The sequence below is a fragment of the Conger conger genome, chromosome 19, assembly GCF_963514075.1.
Source record: "Conger conger chromosome 19, fConCon1.1, whole genome shotgun sequence".
Taxonomy (NCBI): Eukaryota; Metazoa; Chordata; class Actinopteri; order Anguilliformes; family Congridae; genus Conger; species Conger conger.
In genome coordinates, this window is record NC_083778.1 from 19,531,316 (window position 1) to 19,551,315 (window position 20,000).

The 20,000-nt window shown below is 49.2% G+C and overlaps 2 protein-coding genes across 3 annotated transcripts in view; both read right to left on the reverse strand.

The window, feature by feature from the left end:
- The window catches only part of tph2 (tryptophan hydroxylase 2 (tryptophan 5-monooxygenase)), a 41,335-nt gene extending 35,477 nt beyond the window's left edge, over positions 1-5,858 (reverse strand). Inside the window, exons 1-3 of the mRNA XM_061229586.1 lie at positions 5,730-5,858; positions 3,511-3,645; positions 1,352-1,535 (exon numbers count right to left, since the gene is read on the reverse strand). Of these exons, the coding sequence (XP_061085570.1) occupies positions 1,352-1,535; positions 3,511-3,645; positions 5,730-5,831 (421 nt within the window). The 5' untranslated portion in view covers positions 5,832-5,858. The remainder of the gene's footprint in view (positions 1-1,351; positions 1,536-3,510; positions 3,646-5,729) is intronic.
- Positions 5,859-8,219: 2,361 nt separating this feature from the next.
- tbc1d15 (TBC1 domain family, member 15) overlaps positions 8,220-20,000 on the reverse strand; it is a 36,314-nt gene continuing 24,533 nt past the window's right edge. For both annotated transcript variants that reach the window (XM_061229720.1, XM_061229719.1), the window contains exons 13-18: positions 19,535-19,635; positions 16,721-16,820; positions 12,670-12,767; positions 11,925-12,041; positions 11,079-11,165; positions 8,220-10,431 (exon numbers count right to left, since the gene is read on the reverse strand). In XM_061229720.1, coding sequence (XP_061085704.1) covers positions 10,177-10,431; positions 11,079-11,165; positions 11,925-12,041; positions 12,670-12,767; positions 16,721-16,820; positions 19,535-19,635 — 758 coding nt within the window. In that variant the 3' untranslated portion in view covers positions 8,220-10,176. The remainder of the gene's footprint in view (positions 10,432-11,078; positions 11,166-11,924; positions 12,042-12,669; positions 12,768-16,720; positions 16,821-19,534; positions 19,636-20,000) is intronic.

Genomic DNA, 20,000 nt, shown 5'->3' on the forward strand with positions numbered 1-20,000 from the left:
CATATCGACATTTTCCAACGCAAATGAAAAATCAACTCTGCCACGATTAAGCGGTGGATTTTAATTAATCGCACGGTAAATAGTGCCTCTGTGCGAACATTTTGTGCCGCGAACGCTCCGTGCAGCACTCGATCCTCAGAGCCACACTCTTTACATGAATCAATATTTACCGAGAACCTGCCACTTATGGGCGAACAGCCAGTCATTTCTGCGGCAAATTGGGTTAGCCGTCCTTCCGCCCAGCCCCAGATGAATAATAACAGCATTGCACAGTATCGCAGAGGCGCACAGACGAGGTTTCACGGTGCAAAACACACCTCGAGAGGTCCTCGCGTTCTCAGTACTCACATTTTATTAGCTTCGTTTGTTCCCGGTCGATAAAACATCGTAAAAGGGATGCGTTTTTCTTTTAATGCAACAATGTGAGTTGACGTGCAAATATCTGGTCTCCAGAGCTGCAGTGTGTGTAGCGTTGGGTTGTATTTGAGTGTTATAGAGTAATATGGCTGTAGAGGGGCTGTTGGGACCGTGTTTGGGTCGAGAATGGGGTGTAGTTGGGGCTGTTTTTGGGGTGTTGCGGCTGTGTTTGGGGTGTTGTTGGGGTGTAGTAGGGGGTGTTGGGGCTGTTGTTGGGGTGAAGTTGGGGGTGTTTGGACTGTATTCAGGGTGTAGTAGGGGGTGTTGGGGTTGTATTTAGGGTGTAGTAGGGGGTGTTGGGGTTGTATTTAGGGTGTAGTAGGGGGTGTTTGGACTGTATTCAGGGTGTAGTAGGGGGTGTTGGGGTTGTATTTAGGGTGTAGTAGGGGGTGTTGGGGTTGTATTTAGGGTGTAGCACGGGGTGTTGGGGTTGTATTTAGGGTGTAGTAGGGAGTGTTGGGGTTGTATTTAGGGTGTAGCAGGGAGTGTTGGGGTTGTATTTAGGGTGTAGTAGAGGGTGTTGGGACTGTATTTAGGGTGCAGTAGGGGGTGTTGGGGCTGTATTTAGGGTGTAATAGGGGGTGTTGGGGTTGTATTTAGGGTGTAGCACGGGGTGTTGGGGTTGTATTTAGGGTGTAGTAGGGAGTGTTGGGGTTGTATTTAGGGTGTAGCAGGGAGTGTTGGGGTTGTATTTAGGGTGTAGTAGAGGGTGTTGGGACTGTATTTAGGGTGCAGTAGGGGGTGTTGGGGCTGTATTTAGGGTGTAATAGGGGGTGTTGGGGTTGTATTTAGGGTGTAGTAGGGGGTGTTGGGGCTGTGTTTGGGATGTAATCGAGGTTGTATTTAGGGTGTAGCGGGAGGTGCAGTGCGGTTGCGCTGCGGTTCGGGGCGTAGCAGGAGGTGCAGTGCGGTTGCGCTGCGGTTCGGGGCGTACCTTCCTCCTCAGACAGCGCGTTCTCGGGCGCGGTCAGGGAGCCCATGCTCAGGTGCAGTTTGAGGTGCTGCACCAGGTCGCTGAACTGGCCCTTACTGCAGCTGCAGTCCGCGTAGATCTCCACCTCCGAGGCCCGGCGTTTGGACCGACGCGACTCGATATGGGTCAGGTTCACCCCCTTATCCTGCATGACACACATTATACACCACATCTACACAGCCCCTTATCCTGTATGACACACATTATACACCACATCTACACACCCCCTTATCCTGTATGACACACATTATACACCACATCTACACACCCCCGTATCCTGTATGACACACATTATACACCACATCTACACACCCCCTTATCCTGTATGACACACATTATACACCACATCAACACACCCCCTTATCCTGTATGACACACATTATACACCACATCAACACACCCCCTTATCCTGTATGACACACATTATACACCACATCAACACACCCCCTTATCCTGTATGACACACATTATACACCACATCAACACACCCCCTTATCCTGCATGACACACATTATACACCACATCTACACAGCCCCTTATCCTGCATGACACACATTATACACCACATCTACACACCCCCTTATCCTGTATGACACACATTATACACCACATCTACACAGCCCCTTATCCTGTATGACACACATTATACACCACATCAACACACCCCCTTATCCTGTATGACACACATTATACACCACATCAACACACCCCCTTATCCTGTATGACACACATTATACACCACATCTACACACCCCCTTATCCTGTATGACACACATTATACACCACATCAACACACCCCCTTATCCTGTATGACACACATACACCACATCAACACACCCCCTTATCCTGTATGACACACATTATACACCACATCAACACACCCCCTTATCCTGTATGACACACATTATACACCACATCTACACACCCCCTTATCCTGTATGACACACATTATACACCACATCTACACACCCCCTTATCCTGTATGACACACATTATACACCACATCTACACACCCCCTTATCCTGTATGACACACATTATACACCACATCAACACACCCCCTTATCCTGTATGACACACATTATACACCACATCTACACACCCCCTTATCCTGTATGACACACATTATACACCACATCAACACACCCCCTTATCCTGTATGACACACATTATACACCACATCTACACACCCCCTTATCCTGTATGACACACATACACCACATCTACACACCCCCTTATCCTGTATGACACACATTATACACCACATCTACACACCCCCTTATCCTGTATGACACACATTATACACCACATCTACACACCCCCTTATCCTGTATGACACACATTATACACCACATCTACACACCCCCTTATCCTGTATGACACACATTATACACCACATCTACACACCCCCTTATCCTGTATGACACACATTATACACCACATCTACACACCCCCTTATCCTGTATGACACACATTATACACCACATCTACACACCCCCTTATCCTGTATGACACACATTATACACCACATCTACACACCCCCTTATCCTGTATGACACACATTATACACCACATCAACACACACCCTTATCCTGTATGACACACATTATACACCACATCTACACACCCCCTTATCCTGTACGACACACATTATACACCACATCTACACACCCCCTTATCCTGTATGACACACATTATACACCACATCTACACACCCCCTTATCCTGTATGACACACATTATACACCACATCAGCACACCCCCTTATCCTGTATGACACACATTATACACCACATCAGCACACCCCCTTATCCTGTATGACACACATACACCACATCAGCACACCCCCTTATCCTGTATGACACACATTATACACCACATCAACACAGACAACAACACATCAATAAGAGACTACGTGATCTCTTCCTTCCACACTCTCTTATCCTCTATAGCATCATGCACATTTTTACTTTCTGACCCCTAGACCCTCCACCTCTGGAGCGAGGCGGAGTGAGAGCGGGGGGCAGCAGAGGGCGGAGAGGTGGGGTGTGCTGAGCAGGGGGTAACAGAGTGTCGGACGGGGGGGTGTGGGGCGGGGCAGCGGGGCAGGTGAGGCACACACCTGAAAGAGCCGCAGGGCCTTGACCAGGCAGCCGATCTCGTTCTTCAGAGCGAACACCACGGTGGTCTTCCCGGACTCGTCCGGCTGCACGCGGCTGTCCTTCTCATCGATCGGGCCGCAGGAGGGCCGGCGGGACTGGGGAGGGAGAGCAGGGCACGGTGACCCCCTGACCTCTGACCTCTGACCCCCGCACTGTACACTACAAGCTCATTAGCGCCCCCTCTGCATGCAGGCAGCATCGCGCGAGACGGATTGCAGCGCGTAACTTATCGGCTCATAAATTATAAATAAAGAAGCAATTAGAGCTGACGGCTCCTCCAAAGAGGCTCTAAACCTACTGGGACAACAAAAAACAAAACAACTACTACGCTCCCGTCTGCTTCCCGTCTCTGAACACATTTGAGCTTCCCAATCCCAGTCCGCAGCCCGAATCACATTCCCGCCAGACCCGTCTCCGCTCAGGCTGTCTCCCGCTCGCCCGGCATGTTCCCGCACGGACACTTCTCCCGCCACGGAGGGCGGCTGACCCAGCCCAGGGGCAGGGGGGGACGGGGGAGTTGGAGGAAGCAGACCGCCGCCCCGCCCCGGCACCCCATCCCTGCCCTCGACAGACTGCAGGGCTCACACGCCGTCAGCTAGCTAACGCTCACACTCAAGTCACGTCTCACACAGAGACATGTCGTGGAGACACAAACACTGGGGGGTTTCAAGACCAGGCTTGATTCGGTGCTGGATACGGCTTTGCTTTTAGGCAAACTAAGCAGTAGGTACACTTTAGTGGGCGGGAAAGGCGGGCACGGCCGGGCTGAATGGCCTGTTCTCACCGGAATGTTATAATGTCATAATGTACGGGAAGTATTTGAACAGTGGCACAGTGTCTGTTATTCCGGCTCTGTGCTTCAGCACATTAGATTTGAAATTAAACGATGAACATGAGGTTAAAGTTCAGACTGTCACCTCTAATTTGAGGGTACTTAGGAATTACATCCCGTCCTATACATCAGGGGACCAAAAGTAATTGGACCGTTGGCGTCTGAGCAGTTTCGTCCCGATTAGTCAGGTTTAGCAGATCTCTCCCCGAGTTCAGTATCTAGTCTTCTAGATTCTAGACTTTGAATTACCTTCGGAGTCTGTGATTGCCGTTTGTCAACATAGAGTCGTGCCAAAGATAGAGAAGGAAGTCATATGTTGGCTTCCCAAAGCAAACTGTTCAGAGGGCACCAGTTATTAAAAGGGTGTTAGTTCGTGCAGGGATCACGCACTATGGCTGTAAAGACCCTCACATTAAACTTGTACTTTGACCTCACATTCATTGTTTCATTTCAAATCCAATGTGCTGGAGCACAGAGCCAAGAACAGAAAATGTTCCACTGTCCAAATACTTACGGACTGCACTGTATAAATATGCCGATAAAAATATCTACACACTGACATCATTAAAGCCATGAACACTGAAACAATTAATATAAAATAGACAAGTCTAAAATCTGGCATAATGATGTTATTCTACCTCGACCCCCAAGAAATGGAAAAGTTTGTTTCTGAGCACTCGGTCGATAATCAGAAAGAATAAATGAAACCCACACAGACCTGGACTCAGCCTCTTTGTGCGCGCAGTTGCTCCAGCGACACGCGACGTCTCGCTGGCGTTTTAATGAGGCGAGTAGACGACGCGCGCGCGCGGATAACGAGCGGGCAGGAAGCCCTTCAGACGGGCGTGTCACAGAGAGGAGTGATTCAGCAGAGTCAGCGAGTTCCAGGGATATTTGTGATTAGGAGCCCTGGCCCGGATCTTCACTCCGGGTCCCGGAGAGTCGCAGGGGAGCGCCGGTTTTTTGGTTTTTTCGCCTTCAACCGACTCAGACCCCAGACCCCCAGAGAGGGGGTAGTTAACGGCGTGATCGACTTCTTTTCGTCGATCGACCGAGCGCCGAGGCGCACCCGGCGGCTCTCTGCGGGACCCGGGGGAGAGGGCCGCTGCTTCCGAGGCGCGAGGTCGACGGACGCGCGAAACCGGAACGTTCCCGACGCCGACGTCACAATCGCCCGCCGGGGAGCAACGGGAGGGCAAGAGTTTTTTTTTTGCGAAAAAAAACAACATTCCAAGAAATAAATAAACAAATAAAAATAAATAAAAATAACTCCAAAAAAAGGGGGTCCAAGCCCAGCGGCCCCGGACCCCAGGGACAGGCCGACGGCCGGCCTGGAGAGACACTCACCCCCAGGGAGCCCCCCCGCTGCTGGTCCAGCATGGCGGAGTCCAGCGACAGGCCCCTCCGGGCCCAGTACTTGCTGGAGAACATCATCATGGCCGGCTGCATGCGGGGCACGGGCTCCGGCCGGCCCTTCTTCAGGGGCGAGGCGGTCATCGGTGCGCACGGTCCCAGAGCAGGGCTCCTCCACACACACGCACACACACACACGCACGGTCTCCTACAGACTCCCTCCTGTGCCGGAGCCCGGAGCGCCCCTCTTATATAGCGTCCTGGCAACCGCAGATAAGGATCCCCCCTCCTCCCCCGCCCCACCCCACCACCTCCGGAGGAGGAGGAGGCGGCTCGCAGATAAAGCAGGCTGGCTTTGAACAGACGCCTCCCACCCCCCGATTGGCCGGCTCAGCCTCGTGCTGATAACCCCCGGAGTTAATCCTCCGACACCTGTTGAATTTCAGCATTTCAAAGAAGAAGAGAAAATAAATAAAAGCCTGTATATATTTCAGGCAAAAAAATAAAAAGAAAGCTGGGGAAAAATACAAGGCCTTTTGCGTAAGCTTTACATCTCATGGGGAGAAGTGCAAGGGCCATCTTCATCTCTGTTGTGTGGAGTGCACTGATTTCAGAATGAAATCTGTACATCAGCCTGGGCCCACTGTTCCGGCCAGAACCTCTACGGCTGTGACACAGATGTACTGTATGGACCCCCGGTCACTTATTGGGAGAGATACAGTGCAGCCCGTAAGTATTTGGACAGCGGCACGAGGTCTGTTCTTTTGGGGTCTGTACTCCCAACACATCCAATCAAATCCAATGGGTTGGGAGTGCAGAGCCAAACGAAGAGAAATTGTACCGCTGTCCAAATACTTACGGACTGCACCGTATGCCCAAAAAAACAACATATGAGCACACGGCATTGGGGACCAGAGAGTGGTTTCAAACCAAGAGAAAAAACTATATATAAAAATAAAAATAAAAAATAAAAATCCACCCCATTTAAAATGGGCATCAGTTCGTTCAGGTGCTTTAAAATACACATCCACAAACTTTCCCACGTTCCTCAGAACACGTGCGGTCCGTAGACAGCCTCACAAAGCTCCGTCACACCGACAGGCCCGAGAAACATCCGGCCGACGCGTTTACCTCCGCGTCCCACGTCACGCAACCTCACGCTACGCAGTCAGCTCAGCCGCAGCGAGGCTCACACTCGAGACGAACAACACAACAAGCGCACCGCGCGGCCGAGGGGGCCACGGTCAGCCTTTCAAACGGCTGAAAACCGCGTGATCGACAGCAAACGCAACACGGGCACGGCCAAGTGTTTTTAATCTGCTGTGGTCTCGGGGCTCACGTGTACCACGATAAACGCTCATCCCCCTGAAAAAACAAACACGCCCTCCGGACTGTATTCTCTCTGTACCTCTGCCGGTGAAACGTGGCTTGGCCGCGGCGCGTGTTTGTCAACACCGCGCGGAGGTTTTGTGTTTAATAAAAGCAGAGAGACGGGAGATAAGGCTGCACCGTGCGCTGGGGGGGGGGGAAGGCACAACGCTATCGAGCAGATTGTGAGGCAATTTCCTGTGCGGCAGGAAATGAAAGCGGAGACACAGGCAGGCCGCAGACGCTCTGTCCCCAAACGTCAGGGTACGGGGCCTTATGAGCAGATCCACCAGCCAGATATTTCTGCTTCAAATAAATAACAAAATAAATAATACGAGTACAAAAAAAAGAAGGGCGGACGAATTAAAGAAAGCGGCCAAATCCGAATCCCGCTGCGGCCGAGCAGTCACCCTGGGGCGGGCTTTTGGGCGGGAAAGGGGGGCAGAAAAGGAAGGGGGGTGGGGCTTGGGTGCTGCCAGGGACCTGAGGGGGGGAGGTTGCCGCTGGGATTGTCACCAGGGGGTGGGGGGGTCATCTCCGGAGATTCAGATATCATATATATATTTCCCAGTAAGGGGGGGGGGGGGGGGATGAATGAACCCTGGAAGATGATGTCACATCCTGCTTTATGTTGTTAAAAAATTGCTACATTTCCATCAACTTTCGACAAATGCGAAGCCAAGGTAATAATTTGTATGTCAAACGTTGGGCAAGCCGTGCCCCTATACTTGCGGCTTTCCTGGACCCGGCGTGCATTCGATTTATGACACAAAGCAATTTTGACATGGAAAAGAAAACATATCGGTAATAACGTACACCGTCTCAGTCGTGTGTCAGGTTGCATTCGAGCGAATCCGTCCCGTCTCGACTCCCACTGCCAATTCCTCTGTAGAATACAGGAGTCCAATACGCAGTCATAGCAACATCTCTACAAGAGCTCAGAATATGCTGGAAATCATCCTATTTGTGAAACGGAAAAAACGGTCCTAACAAAAACAGCAGCGTTCTTTTGGAGTGAGGGGAAAGATTATTTAAGAACAGTCATAACCATGTAACCGAAATGTCTTTGCAACCAAATGAGAAAACGTTAGGCACAACACGACTCGAGCAAAGCTATTGTCAACGGTTTCAAGCGAATTTATTTATCAAAGAAATTATCAATGCAGTACAATCATTGAGAATATACAAATATGTACAGGTACACACTGTATAAACACGTCACCCTGTATTTCATCATACAGCTCGTTTTTCTGAAGCTGGATCTCAGCTAAAAACACTCCTGAAAAACCTTCTTGGTGTCTTAATTATTTCAAATCAAATTGTTTTCATTTTAAAGGCTTAAAGGCTTGGCGACAGAGTTTTTGAGGAGCACACAGCTGTGTCATACAGTGGAGAGGGGCGGGGATCAGAAGGGGTCGGGTATAAATTGCACTGCAGTGTGTTTTGGCGAGAAAGAAAAAAACAGAAAAGAAGATGAAGATGAAGCTGGAGGTGAAGGCCTCTTGAGTTCAGCTCAGCCCAGGCTGGGCCTACGTGTCTCCCTGCGTGGGCGGGACCCACCCGTCTCTCTCTGTCGGCTGGGACCGCTGGTGTCTTGCTCCAAAGGCCGCTGAAAATGTCCACGTCAAAAACAAACCGGTATGGGCAAGTTCCGGCTGGCCAGCAAGAAACGAAGGCCATTTTGATTCTGGCAGTTTGCACAGAGGCCATTTTGATTCTGGTAGTTTGCACAGAGGCCATTTTGATTCTAATAGGTTGCACGAAGGCCATTTTGATTCAGGTAGTTTGCACAGAGGCCATTTTGATTCTAATAGGTTGCACGGAGGCCATTTTGATTCTAATAGGTTGCACGGAGGCCATTTTGATTCTGGTAGTTTGCTCGGAGGCCACCTGAGCTTAACATCCTAACTCACCACCATGATTAGCCTTATATATGCCATAGACTGTAATGGCACTTATATAGTTGTATCGATATTGTTGTTTTTTGTATTAGTTATTGTATTGTTGTACTCGGGGTATTCTAGCTGCCAACTATGGCATGCTAGTTTGGAAGTTGATGTATTCTTCAAGGGTTCCGATTATATCAGTACGGTCACACTAGAACTCGGAACTGTACTGTCCTCTCAGGTCCTGTTCGCACTTGTACTTGTGTTTGATCTGCACTTGGTTGTACGTCACTCTGGATAAGAGCGTCTGCTAAATGCCACGTAATGTAAGGTAACACGGAGTCTCACACGAGTGCACGGCCTCGTTCCCTCAACAGGGCAGGCGAACAAACAAAAAAACTAAACCCTACCCCCCCCCGGAACACGCAAACCCTGAGACGCTTTTGCAGTCGTCACCCGATTGGTTGGTTTTGCAGGGGTCGCGTCGTTAGCGGCGACGGAAATGTGAAACTGGAGAAATCGGACAGAGAAGCACTATGATATACTGGCGAAGTGCAGACCGTGTTGGACTACGTTTCGTTTTTCACTCAGTCAATTAAGTTCCACTCGTGGATATAGAAGGGGATTGTGGTATAAGGCAGGGATCCGAGATTTTCCCCAATCTCCTCGTCGACGCTTCGCAAGAACGCATCCTACTTTCAGAGAAAATCAAAAAGCCGGCTTCAATGCACACATAATATTTCATGGATCTATAAACGCCACATTCTACACGTCATACAAGTCCTGGGCATCAGCAGTGGATATCACTGACCTGTTTATGAAGAGTCAGAGATACCAAACTACCACGCCTTCCTTTTTCCTAAGATACACATCATTCCACCATGTTAGATCCACCATTAATCTGTAAAAGTAATATACGATTCAGAATATCTTAACTGGCAAATCATTTTTGTTACGGCTGTAAAGAAAAAAGAAATCCCAAGCTTTAAGAAGCATCTTTAGCACTGTCTGAAGGAAGGAATGATTATTCAAAAATGAAAGAACATTATGGTACAAAGAAGTTACAAAAATAATTTTTCTGAGATGGGTCTTTTAAAACCTTGTTTAGTTTCTCTCCCGTCTAATTGGGAACCCGATATAGTTTATCTGTGGGCGTGGACGTCTCCGTGCCAGGGCGCCTTCGCGCACTAGGATATGTAGGCGATTTTGTAAACGTCGTGGGCAGCTTCGTGTAAATGTCCGTTGCCGTTGGAGATGAGGTCTGTGACGCGTTCCTGCCGAACGTGGGATGGCGGGGCGTGGGATGGCGGGATGTGGGATGGCGGGGCGTGGGATGGCGCTGGCGGATCCGGCCGTTCCGAATCGCCCGCCTCCGCTTCCGTGGCGGGAAGCTCCGCCTCCTCGTTGAATCCCAAAATCTCACTCACCGAATGCGGGATGTCCTGAGGAGCAACCACACACAATATGAAACGAGAATCACAGCAAACGGCAGTCAGTGAACACACACACCAACGTGCGCACTCGCACACAGGCACACAGAGACACATACAGACACACACACACAGACAGAGAGACAAACACAGACACAAATACACAGAGACAGAGAGAGACACACACACACACACACACACACACACACACACACAGAGAGACACATACAGACAGACACACACACACACACACACACACACACGCACAGAGACAGAGAGAGACACACACAGACAGAGAGACAAACACAGACACAAATACACAGAGACAGAGACACACAGACACACACAGAGACACACAGACAGAAACACACACACACACACACACACACACACAGAAAGAGAGACACATACAGACAGACACACAGACACACACAGACAGAGAGACACACATACACAGGGAGACACAGATAGAGACACACAGACACACACAGAGACAGAGAGAGAGACACACACACACACACACACACTCACACAGAGACAGACACACTCTCACACACACACACACACACACACACACACACACACACACACACACACTTTGACGAAGAGACAGCGTGATCTCTTCTTTCCCACGCAGAGCCTGGCTCACAGCAACATACCTTACAGCTTTTAATCTGTATGCAAATGGCTTCTGCTTTCTGTAGGATTTCTTCAATGTCAAGTTTCATTGAAAGTTCATTTATGTGCTGTCGAGACAAACACAATAGCATTAACATACACAAACAAACACCGTTCCCAGGCCAAAACTCCACACCTGGGCACAAATTTCAATGCACAGTTCAATAAAATACCGTCCCTCTATGGAAATGAAAAACTATTTCTATAAAAACTATTAAAAGAAAAAGAAAAACACAACGCACGGCTGCCAGTCAAAACCCTCAGCTTCCTTCTTGAAATATGATTATTTCACTGATGTATGTATTTCTTTCACACAATGATCCGGAATTAGACTGCTCGCTCAACTTGAGGATAATAGTTATATAATAATAATCGTATTATTTCCTTGTTAAACCTGATACGGGAACTAAAACATTGTAAGCTGTGTGGAGCTGCATAATTCCCATGACAACAGCCCTTGGTACGCCGGCAACGAAACCGTGACCATGACTTAATTTCCTTACCAGGAGGCCTGACGGGAAAAAATAGAGAAAAATATTTGCAAAGGAAAACAGAAACAAGAGTGAACTCTGCAAATTAAACCCTGTTTTTTTGTACTCTGAATCCCCTGAAAGAGCGACTTACATTAAAACAACAAGAAACGATTAAATGACTGAAACATTTTGTCCAGAAACACTCGACAGGGAAAAACGCCGTTAAGCCCAGGACACGGAGGTCACTCTCCGCTCTACTAACGGCAACAGAAAGAGTTCTCTTCTCTCCCCCACCAATCAGAGGGCAGCGGTGAGTCGGGCCAGGCAGCTGATTGGTGGAGGAACCGGCTCTACCTTGAGGATCTCGTTGAACCCGTAGTGCTCCTCCATGATCTTCTGCTTCTCCGAGTCCAGGATGGCACAGCACACCAGCAGGTGGAAGTTCTGACACGGCAACCCGGTCCACATGACCTGGATGCGGGAGAGAGGAGGGGCGACCACTCTGCGTCAGAATTAGAATTTAAGAGTTTGTTGTTTACCCGATGCTTTTATCCAAAGCGGCTTATGGTTAATAAGACTAAGCGGGGGACAATTCCCCCTGGAGCGTTGCGGGGGGTTAAGGGCCTTGTTTAAGGGTCCAGCGGCTACACTGATCTCATCGTGGCTACACCTCGAGCTTGAACCACCAACCACCCGGGTCCCTGTCATGTAACTAAGCCACGAGGTTACAGGCTGCCCCATTATGGAGCAAATTTCCTCAAATGACATTACATTACATCACATTATTGGCATTTGGCAGACACTCTTATCCAGAGCGGACGTACAAGTTGATTAGACTAAGCAGGAGACAATCCTCCCCTGGAGCAATGCAGGGTTAAGGGCCTTGCTCAAGGGCCCGACGGCTGTGCGGATCTTATTGTGGCCACGCCGGGATTAGAACCCCCGACCTTGCGGGTCCCAGTCCTTTGCCTTAACCACTACGCCCCAGCCCTGTGTGAATCTGCTTTAATAAAGAGTGAGGTCGTCGTGTGACGGGTGACGGGCGGGCGCGTTGCCGCGGCCACCGCGTGATTGACAGATCGGGGGCGCAGGTACACACCTCCCACAGCCGCAGTACGTCCTGGAAGGTGAGCTCCCTCTTGAAGCGGATCAGCAGCCAGCGGAAGCAGAAGTACAGGTAGCCCGAGTCTTGGGCCTCTGCAGAGAGACGGCACACACACACACAGGAACCGTCACAGGACGGACGGGACTGAGGCCCGCTGAGCTCCCCGCCTTGATCCTGACCCCCCCACCCTTAAACAGAGTTCCTCACACATTACCCACTTTCTTTTTTTAAATCTCCCCCAGAGCCAGGGCTCAAAACCCGGCTGCAGCACCCACTAATCCCCCAGGGGCTGCTTCCAGTGTCCACAGTCCTCCAGCCAAACTTTATCAGCCTGTCAGAGGACAGGGGGAGGTCAATAAAGCATTTACAGTGACACACAGCAGCCCTTCCACACGCACACTCACCGTCCTCATCCTCCCCACACACTCTATCAAACCTGCCTAGTGAAGGCCAATAACATCATCTCATTTCAATATCCTTTCTGTGAACAAAAACAGGCACTACAGTCCTCTGTGTATTTTTATTTTTTTTTATCTAAAGCTTAGTTGGTTGTGGCCACTGAAATGTAAACTCGAAAACAAAACCACCATGGAGTACATCATCGTCTAAAACACACAGCGCAGTGCGTAAATATGTGGACAGTGGGACCATGTCTGTTCTTTTGGCTCTGTCCTCCAGCGCATTGGATTGAACATGAAACCTCTGAGGGTATTTACTTCCACATCAGGTGATCTGTGTAGGAATTACATCCCTTTTTTTATACGCAGCACCGCCCCAATTTTAGGGGACCAAAAGTATTTGGACAGTTTGCTTCTCAGCTGCTTATTATTATCGTGGTCTAGTGAATTCACTCGCTTCCTTAGTGCAGGTATAAGAAAGCTTTCAGTGTCTAGTCTTGATTCTAGGATTTGAATTTCCTTTGGAGTCTGCCATTTCCATTTGTCAACAGGAAGGCCAGCGCTGTGCCAATGACAGTGAAGGAAGCCATTATGAGGCTGAGAAATGAATTTTAAAAAAAACAGTCGGAGACACAGGCCAAACAATAGGCTTACCCAAATAAATGGTTTGGAGCATTATTCATCATCACAGTCCCGGTTTCATTTGGAGTCCAATGTGCCGGAGCGCGGAGCCAAAAGAACAGACATCCCACCGCCGTCCAAATGCAAACGGACCGCACAGCGCCGTACAAATACTATCAGCGTTATTGTGGCTGTCCTTCTCCAACACAGCCTCCCAAACTCTTTCTGCTGACCCATTCCCACTGACCCATTCCCACTGAAATTCCCATTCCAATTCCCATTCCCATTAATTCCCATTCCAATTCCCATTCCCATTCCCATTCATTCCCATTCGGGCTGGGCTGGGAAGTCTTCCATACTTACACCCCAGAAGGGAATAACACACATTACATTACATGACATTAATGGCGTATCCAGAGCGACGTACAGTTGATTAGACTAAGCAGGAGACAATCCTCCCCTGGAGCAATGCAGGGTTAAGGGCCTTGCTCAGTAGACTGGGGCAGTGATGTGGCCCCTGACTGTGGACTGGGGCAGTGATGTGGCCCCTGACTGTGGACTGAGGCAGTGATGTGGCCCCTGACTGTGGACTGAGGCAGTGATGTGGCCCCTGACTGTGGACTGGGGCAGTGATGTGGCCCCTGACTGTGGACTGGGGCAGTGATGTGGCCCCTGACTGTGGACTGGGGCAGTGATGTGGCCCCTGACTGTGGACTGGGGCAGTGATGTGGCCCCTGACTGTGGACTGAGGCAGTGATGTGGTCCCTGACTGTGGACAGGGGCAGTGATGTGGCCCCTGACTGTGGACTGGGGCAGTGATGTGGCCCCTGACTGTGGACTGGGGCAGTGATGTGGCCCCTGACTGTAGACTGGGGCAGTGATGTGGCCCCTGACTGTGGACTGGGGCAGTGATGTGGCCCCTGACTGTGGACTGGGGCAGTGATGTGGCCCCTGACTGTGGACTGGGGCAGTGATGTGGCCCCTGACTGTGGACTGGGGCAGTGATGTGGCCCCTGACTGTGGACTGGGGCAGTGATGTGGCCCCTGCCTGTGGACTGGGGCAGATTCAGACAGTCATTCCCAGGCTGCCATACATACCATTCCAAGCAGGAAATGTTTTGTTCTTTTTTTTTTGTTTTAGTTTTGTGTTGGCAGAAAGAATCTTTCTGGAAGGGAAGGTAAAAGAAAGATGCTAAGTGCGAGGACTGCCTGCCAAGCGGTTCCCTCTGATGGACGTCCCTCCCTACACCAGAGCCAGCCCAAAAACCCGCATCAGCTCAACCAGCGCATTTAATCCACTGTATTTACTGTGTGCTCGTGCCCATGGCAAAGCAAGACATCCAAATGAAGGAAGAAACTCTGTTTTTTTTTACTCCTTTTACCCTGAGTAAGGAACGGTTGAAACTTCCTAAAACTTCCGAAAACTTCCCAGTCTTGGAATACGCACACTTGTCGGACAGGCGAGACGCTTACTCCAGGCACGGATAGAAAGCGGAAAAGGTTTTACATGTACTCTGGGTAAACCCCATAAGCAATGGCAAAAAAAAGAAAGAAAAGAAAACTAATTTGACCGCAGGAAACAATCTGATAAACTATTTGTTTCTGTGCGCAGACATACAGGAGATTTCAGGTAAAGTGTCGGTGCCCCAGCAAAGTAGCACCGTTCCGGGGACAGTGATGTATTTCAGGCAAGCTCAAAGTCATTAATAGCGGATTAGAATTTTCATCAGCCAGGAAACTTCAGCGCAAAAACAAAACAACACAAGTTTTTTTTTTTGCGCCGCTTGTGAAAAATTACAACTGCCAAATATTTGCGTGTCGGTGTAGGAACAATAAACAAGAAAACGCAATCATATGTAAATGAAATCAGGTTATGCATTGCTTTCATTTCTGCAGGAAAAAGGTTTATGTACGGTGGGGCTCGGTGAGGAAGAGCGATGCCGTAATTGTGTTTTGTGGCGCTGCAGTCAAATACGTCCTGCACGGTTTTGGGGCGTTGCGTTCATTCATTACTGCGGGAAGCTGTAAGCGCGGTGACCTTCCCCTGCGCGTCCTCTGTGTGGGGGGGGGTCTCCTTCAGCACAGCGTATGGTAGAGGAGGAGGAGGACTACACTAAGTACAGTCCATTAACTAATGGCTCATTAACTAAGTCTCATGCTGATGTAACAACCACTACGCTAATTGAGTGACTTAACTAATAGCTCATTAACTAAGTCTAACGCTGATGTAACAACCACGACGCTGCGTACGGTTAATTAACTTACAGCTAATTAACTAAGTCTAATGCTGATGTAACAACCACTCAGGTAATTGAGTCCATTAACTAATAGCTCATTAAGTAATTTGATCACTGATGTAACAACCACTACAATACAGTAATTGGAGTTCATTAACTAATAGCTTGTTAAACACAAAAAGAGCATATAATACAGGCCTATCAAATATATATACAACATTAAAATAAAAACATGAAAAAAAACAAATGTCCACGGTGGACTCATGTATACAAATTGTACCACCTCAGCAAAGAACTCCCCTTCACGCGCGATAGAGAGCAGAGAGAGATCAGCAGGACAGTGTACACACGCGATAGAGAGCTCAGACAGGCAGAGAGAGATCAGCAGGACTGTGTACACACTCGATAGAGAGGTCAGACAGGCAGAGAGATCAGCAGGACAGTGTCAGTTACACACGCGATAGAGAGCTGAGACAGGCAGAGAGAGATCAGCAGGACAGTGTACACACGCGATAGAGAGCTCAGACAGGCAGAGAGAGATCAGCAGGACTGTGTACACACTCGATAGAGAGGTCAGACAGGCAGAGAGAGATCAGCAGGACAGTGTCAGTTACACACGCGATAGAGAGCTCAGACAGGCAGAGAGAGATCAGCAGGACAGTGTCAGTTACACACGCGATAGAGAGCAGAGAAAGATCAGCAGGACCGTGTCAGTTACACACACGATAGAGAGCTCAGACAGGCAGAGAGAGATCAGCAGGAGGAGGAAGCGCTCAGGGTTCAGTGTACCGAGGTAGTTCCAGAAGGCCAGGTCCAGTAACCGCAGCAACGTGCTCAACTGGATCAGCTGGGTCTTCATCCCCTGCATCTGCTCCTCAAAGTTCTGGTGCTGTGTCGATAGAGACAGACAGACAGACAGTCAGTCAGTCAGTCAGTCAGTCAGTCAGTCAGTCACTCACACACACACATACACACACACACACACTCACACACACACTCACACGCACTCACACGCACTCACACACACTCACACACACTCACACACACTCACACACACTCACACACACTCACACACACACACACACACACTCACACACACTCACACACACTCACACACACTCACACACACACACACACACACACACACACACACACACACACACACACACACACACACACACACACACAGAGCGCGCTCAGTACAGCACGACCAGTAAAACCGTACGAGCCACAGGGGAGAAACTCAGGTCTGTAGTCATATCCTAGAGGCTGAAAATGTGAAAGGACAATTTTACTCGCACTTCATTTCATACGGCGCCCCGCGTTTTTATCGCCGTACAAATGCAGCGGCGTACACACACACATATTTTTGCGGCTGCATGAATAATTCAGGCTAAAAAGCAGAGAAACGCATTCGCACCTCCGGTTCCTGTTCTGCGTAGTAAAACTACAATCTGCCGGAGGGCCTTTGCCCCACTGTGATGCTCTCATTTCCCTGGTGGGCGATCTTAAACCCACCCAACCGTATTTCTGTTACAAACCAGGAACCTCTGAAACAATATTTATTAGAAACATTGCACGGCGTGCTGGATGTTTTTTTTCCCCGGGCATGTTTTTGAAGGGTAATGATTTTATCATGATTATTTACCTTTTTTTGTATATTGAGCCATTATGAATATCATAAATAATATTCACTGACAGAAACAGGCTATGTTCTGCCCACCAAGGCTTTTCATTGGCCAAGTACAGCACCCACAATTGATATTAAAAAAGATATATATATTTTTTTTTAAACATGCGACCCAAATCTCTTGCGCTGAGTGAGCTGGCAATTATGTAGAAAAAATAAATAAATAAATGTAATCATTATTATTGCACTAGTGGTTAAGGTACATGACTAGGACCCGCAAGGTTGGCGGTTCGATCCCCGGTGTAGCCACAATAAGATCCGCACAGCCGTTTGGCCCTTGAGCAAGACCCTTAACCCTGCATTACTCCAGGGTAGATTGTCTCCTGCTTAGTCGAATCAACTGTAAGTCGCTTTGGATAAAATAACATGTTATGTGATGTAAGAAACTAAAGCAATGCAGCCAGTCCGTGTCTCATAAACTAGAGGATGCCACCACATACGTAACTACTGCACGGTAGCATTAGCCCCTGCTGAAGAGGGGGTCTGTGTGCCTTCGCATCAACAAACTCCATGTGAGGATGCGTCCTATCAGGGGTTAGGAAATCACACTTTCCTGAAAGATGAGGGCCGTAAAAAACATAAAAACACCTCCACAGGGCTTCAGCGACTCACCGTGTTGGCAGTAAACATGTCTTTAGGGGCGGTTATTTAAAGTCGTGCGACTGGGCGGTTAATGCTAAGACTCTGATTACGATGAGAGAGGCAGGATTTCACCCAAAGCACAAGCAGCTAAGCCCCTTTCACAAACCCCCACAAATGACCGGGGCATTCTCACTCCGCAGTGACCCTGTCCAAGGCACTTTCCCTCCCTCAGCGATGACTGGCAGCTTCTGCCTCCAAGACCGCAAACAGCAGGTCGGCCAGAGGGTTCAGCACAGCCAATCACAGATGATGGCGTGTATAAAAACTATAATAATAGTTTCTTATTTAGCTTGACACTTTTATCCAAAGCGACTTACAGTTGATTAGACTAAGCAGGGGACAATCCCCCCCCTGGAGCAATGTGGGGTTAAGGGCCTTGCTCAAGGGCCCAACAACTGTGCGGATCTTACTGTGGCCACACCGGGGCTTGAACCACCAACCTTCTGGGTCTGAAGTTACATCACTAAGCTAGCTAGTTTCCTCATCAGTCACAATTGGTTTGCTTCTTCCCAAAAGCAGCTGCCTTCCAGTCGAGGGAAGGATGCGACTCATAACTTCAGCGGTGAAAGCCGACGCCGAACAACGCCTTCCTCTCGCCTCATTGGTGGAGGACAAAAACCGAGCATTGTGATAGGCGAGACCCTGATGGGAGTTGATGACCTGGACGTGTTTTTAGGCACTGACTGACCAGGGCTTTCCATTCAGTTGTGGTTTGTGATCCAACGCCACACTCAGGAGAAGGATGTGAGTTATTAAGGAGAGGGGTGAGGGTTATTAAGGAGAGGGGTGTGGGTTATTAAGGAGAGGGGTGAGGGTTATTAAGGAGAGGGGTGAGGGTTATTAAGGAGAGGGATGTGGGTTATTAAGGAGAGGGGTGAGGGTTATTAAGGAGAAGGATGTGAGTTATTAAGGAGAAGGATGTGGGTTATTAAGGAGAGGGGTGTGGGTTATTAAGGAGAGGGGTGTGAGTTATTAAGGAGAGGGGTGTGGGTTATTAAGGAGAGGGGTGTGGGTTATTAAGGAGAGGGGTGTGGGTTATTAAGGAGAGGGGTGAGGGTTATTAAGGAGAGGGGTGTGGGTTATTAAGGAGAGGGGTGTGGGTTATTAAGGAGAGGGGTGTGAGTTATTAAGGAGAGGGGTGTGGGTTATTAAGGAGAGGGGTGTGAGTTATTAAGGACAGGGGTGTGGGTTATTAAGGAGAGGGGTGTGGGTTATTAAGGACAGGGGTGTGGGTTATTAAGGAGAGGGGCGTGTGTTATGAACTGTCTTACCATCTGCTCCATGTAGGACACGAAGCACCAGAAGGCATCCACCTCGTTCTCCATCACGTAGAGGATCGGAGACAGCAGGTCGTTCATCCCCTGGACGTACCCTACCAGGAAGGAGGGGGGAACATGTTCATGTGACTCTAATGCACCAGTCAGAGAGAGGGGACATGGTCATGTGACTTCAGTTCACCAGTCAGAGAGAGGGGACATGGTCACGTGACTTCAGTTCACCAGTCAGAGAGAGGGGACATGGTCACGTGACTTCAGTTCACCAGTCAGAGTGAGGGGGTATGATCCTGTGACTTCAATTCACCAGTCAGAGTGAGGGGGTATGGTCACGTGACTTCAGTTCACCAGTCAGAGTGAGGGGGTATGATCCTGTGACTTCAATTCACCAGTCAGAGTGAGGGGGTATGGTCATGTGACTTCAATTAACCAGTCAGAGTGAGCGTTGTGGTAACATGTTGTG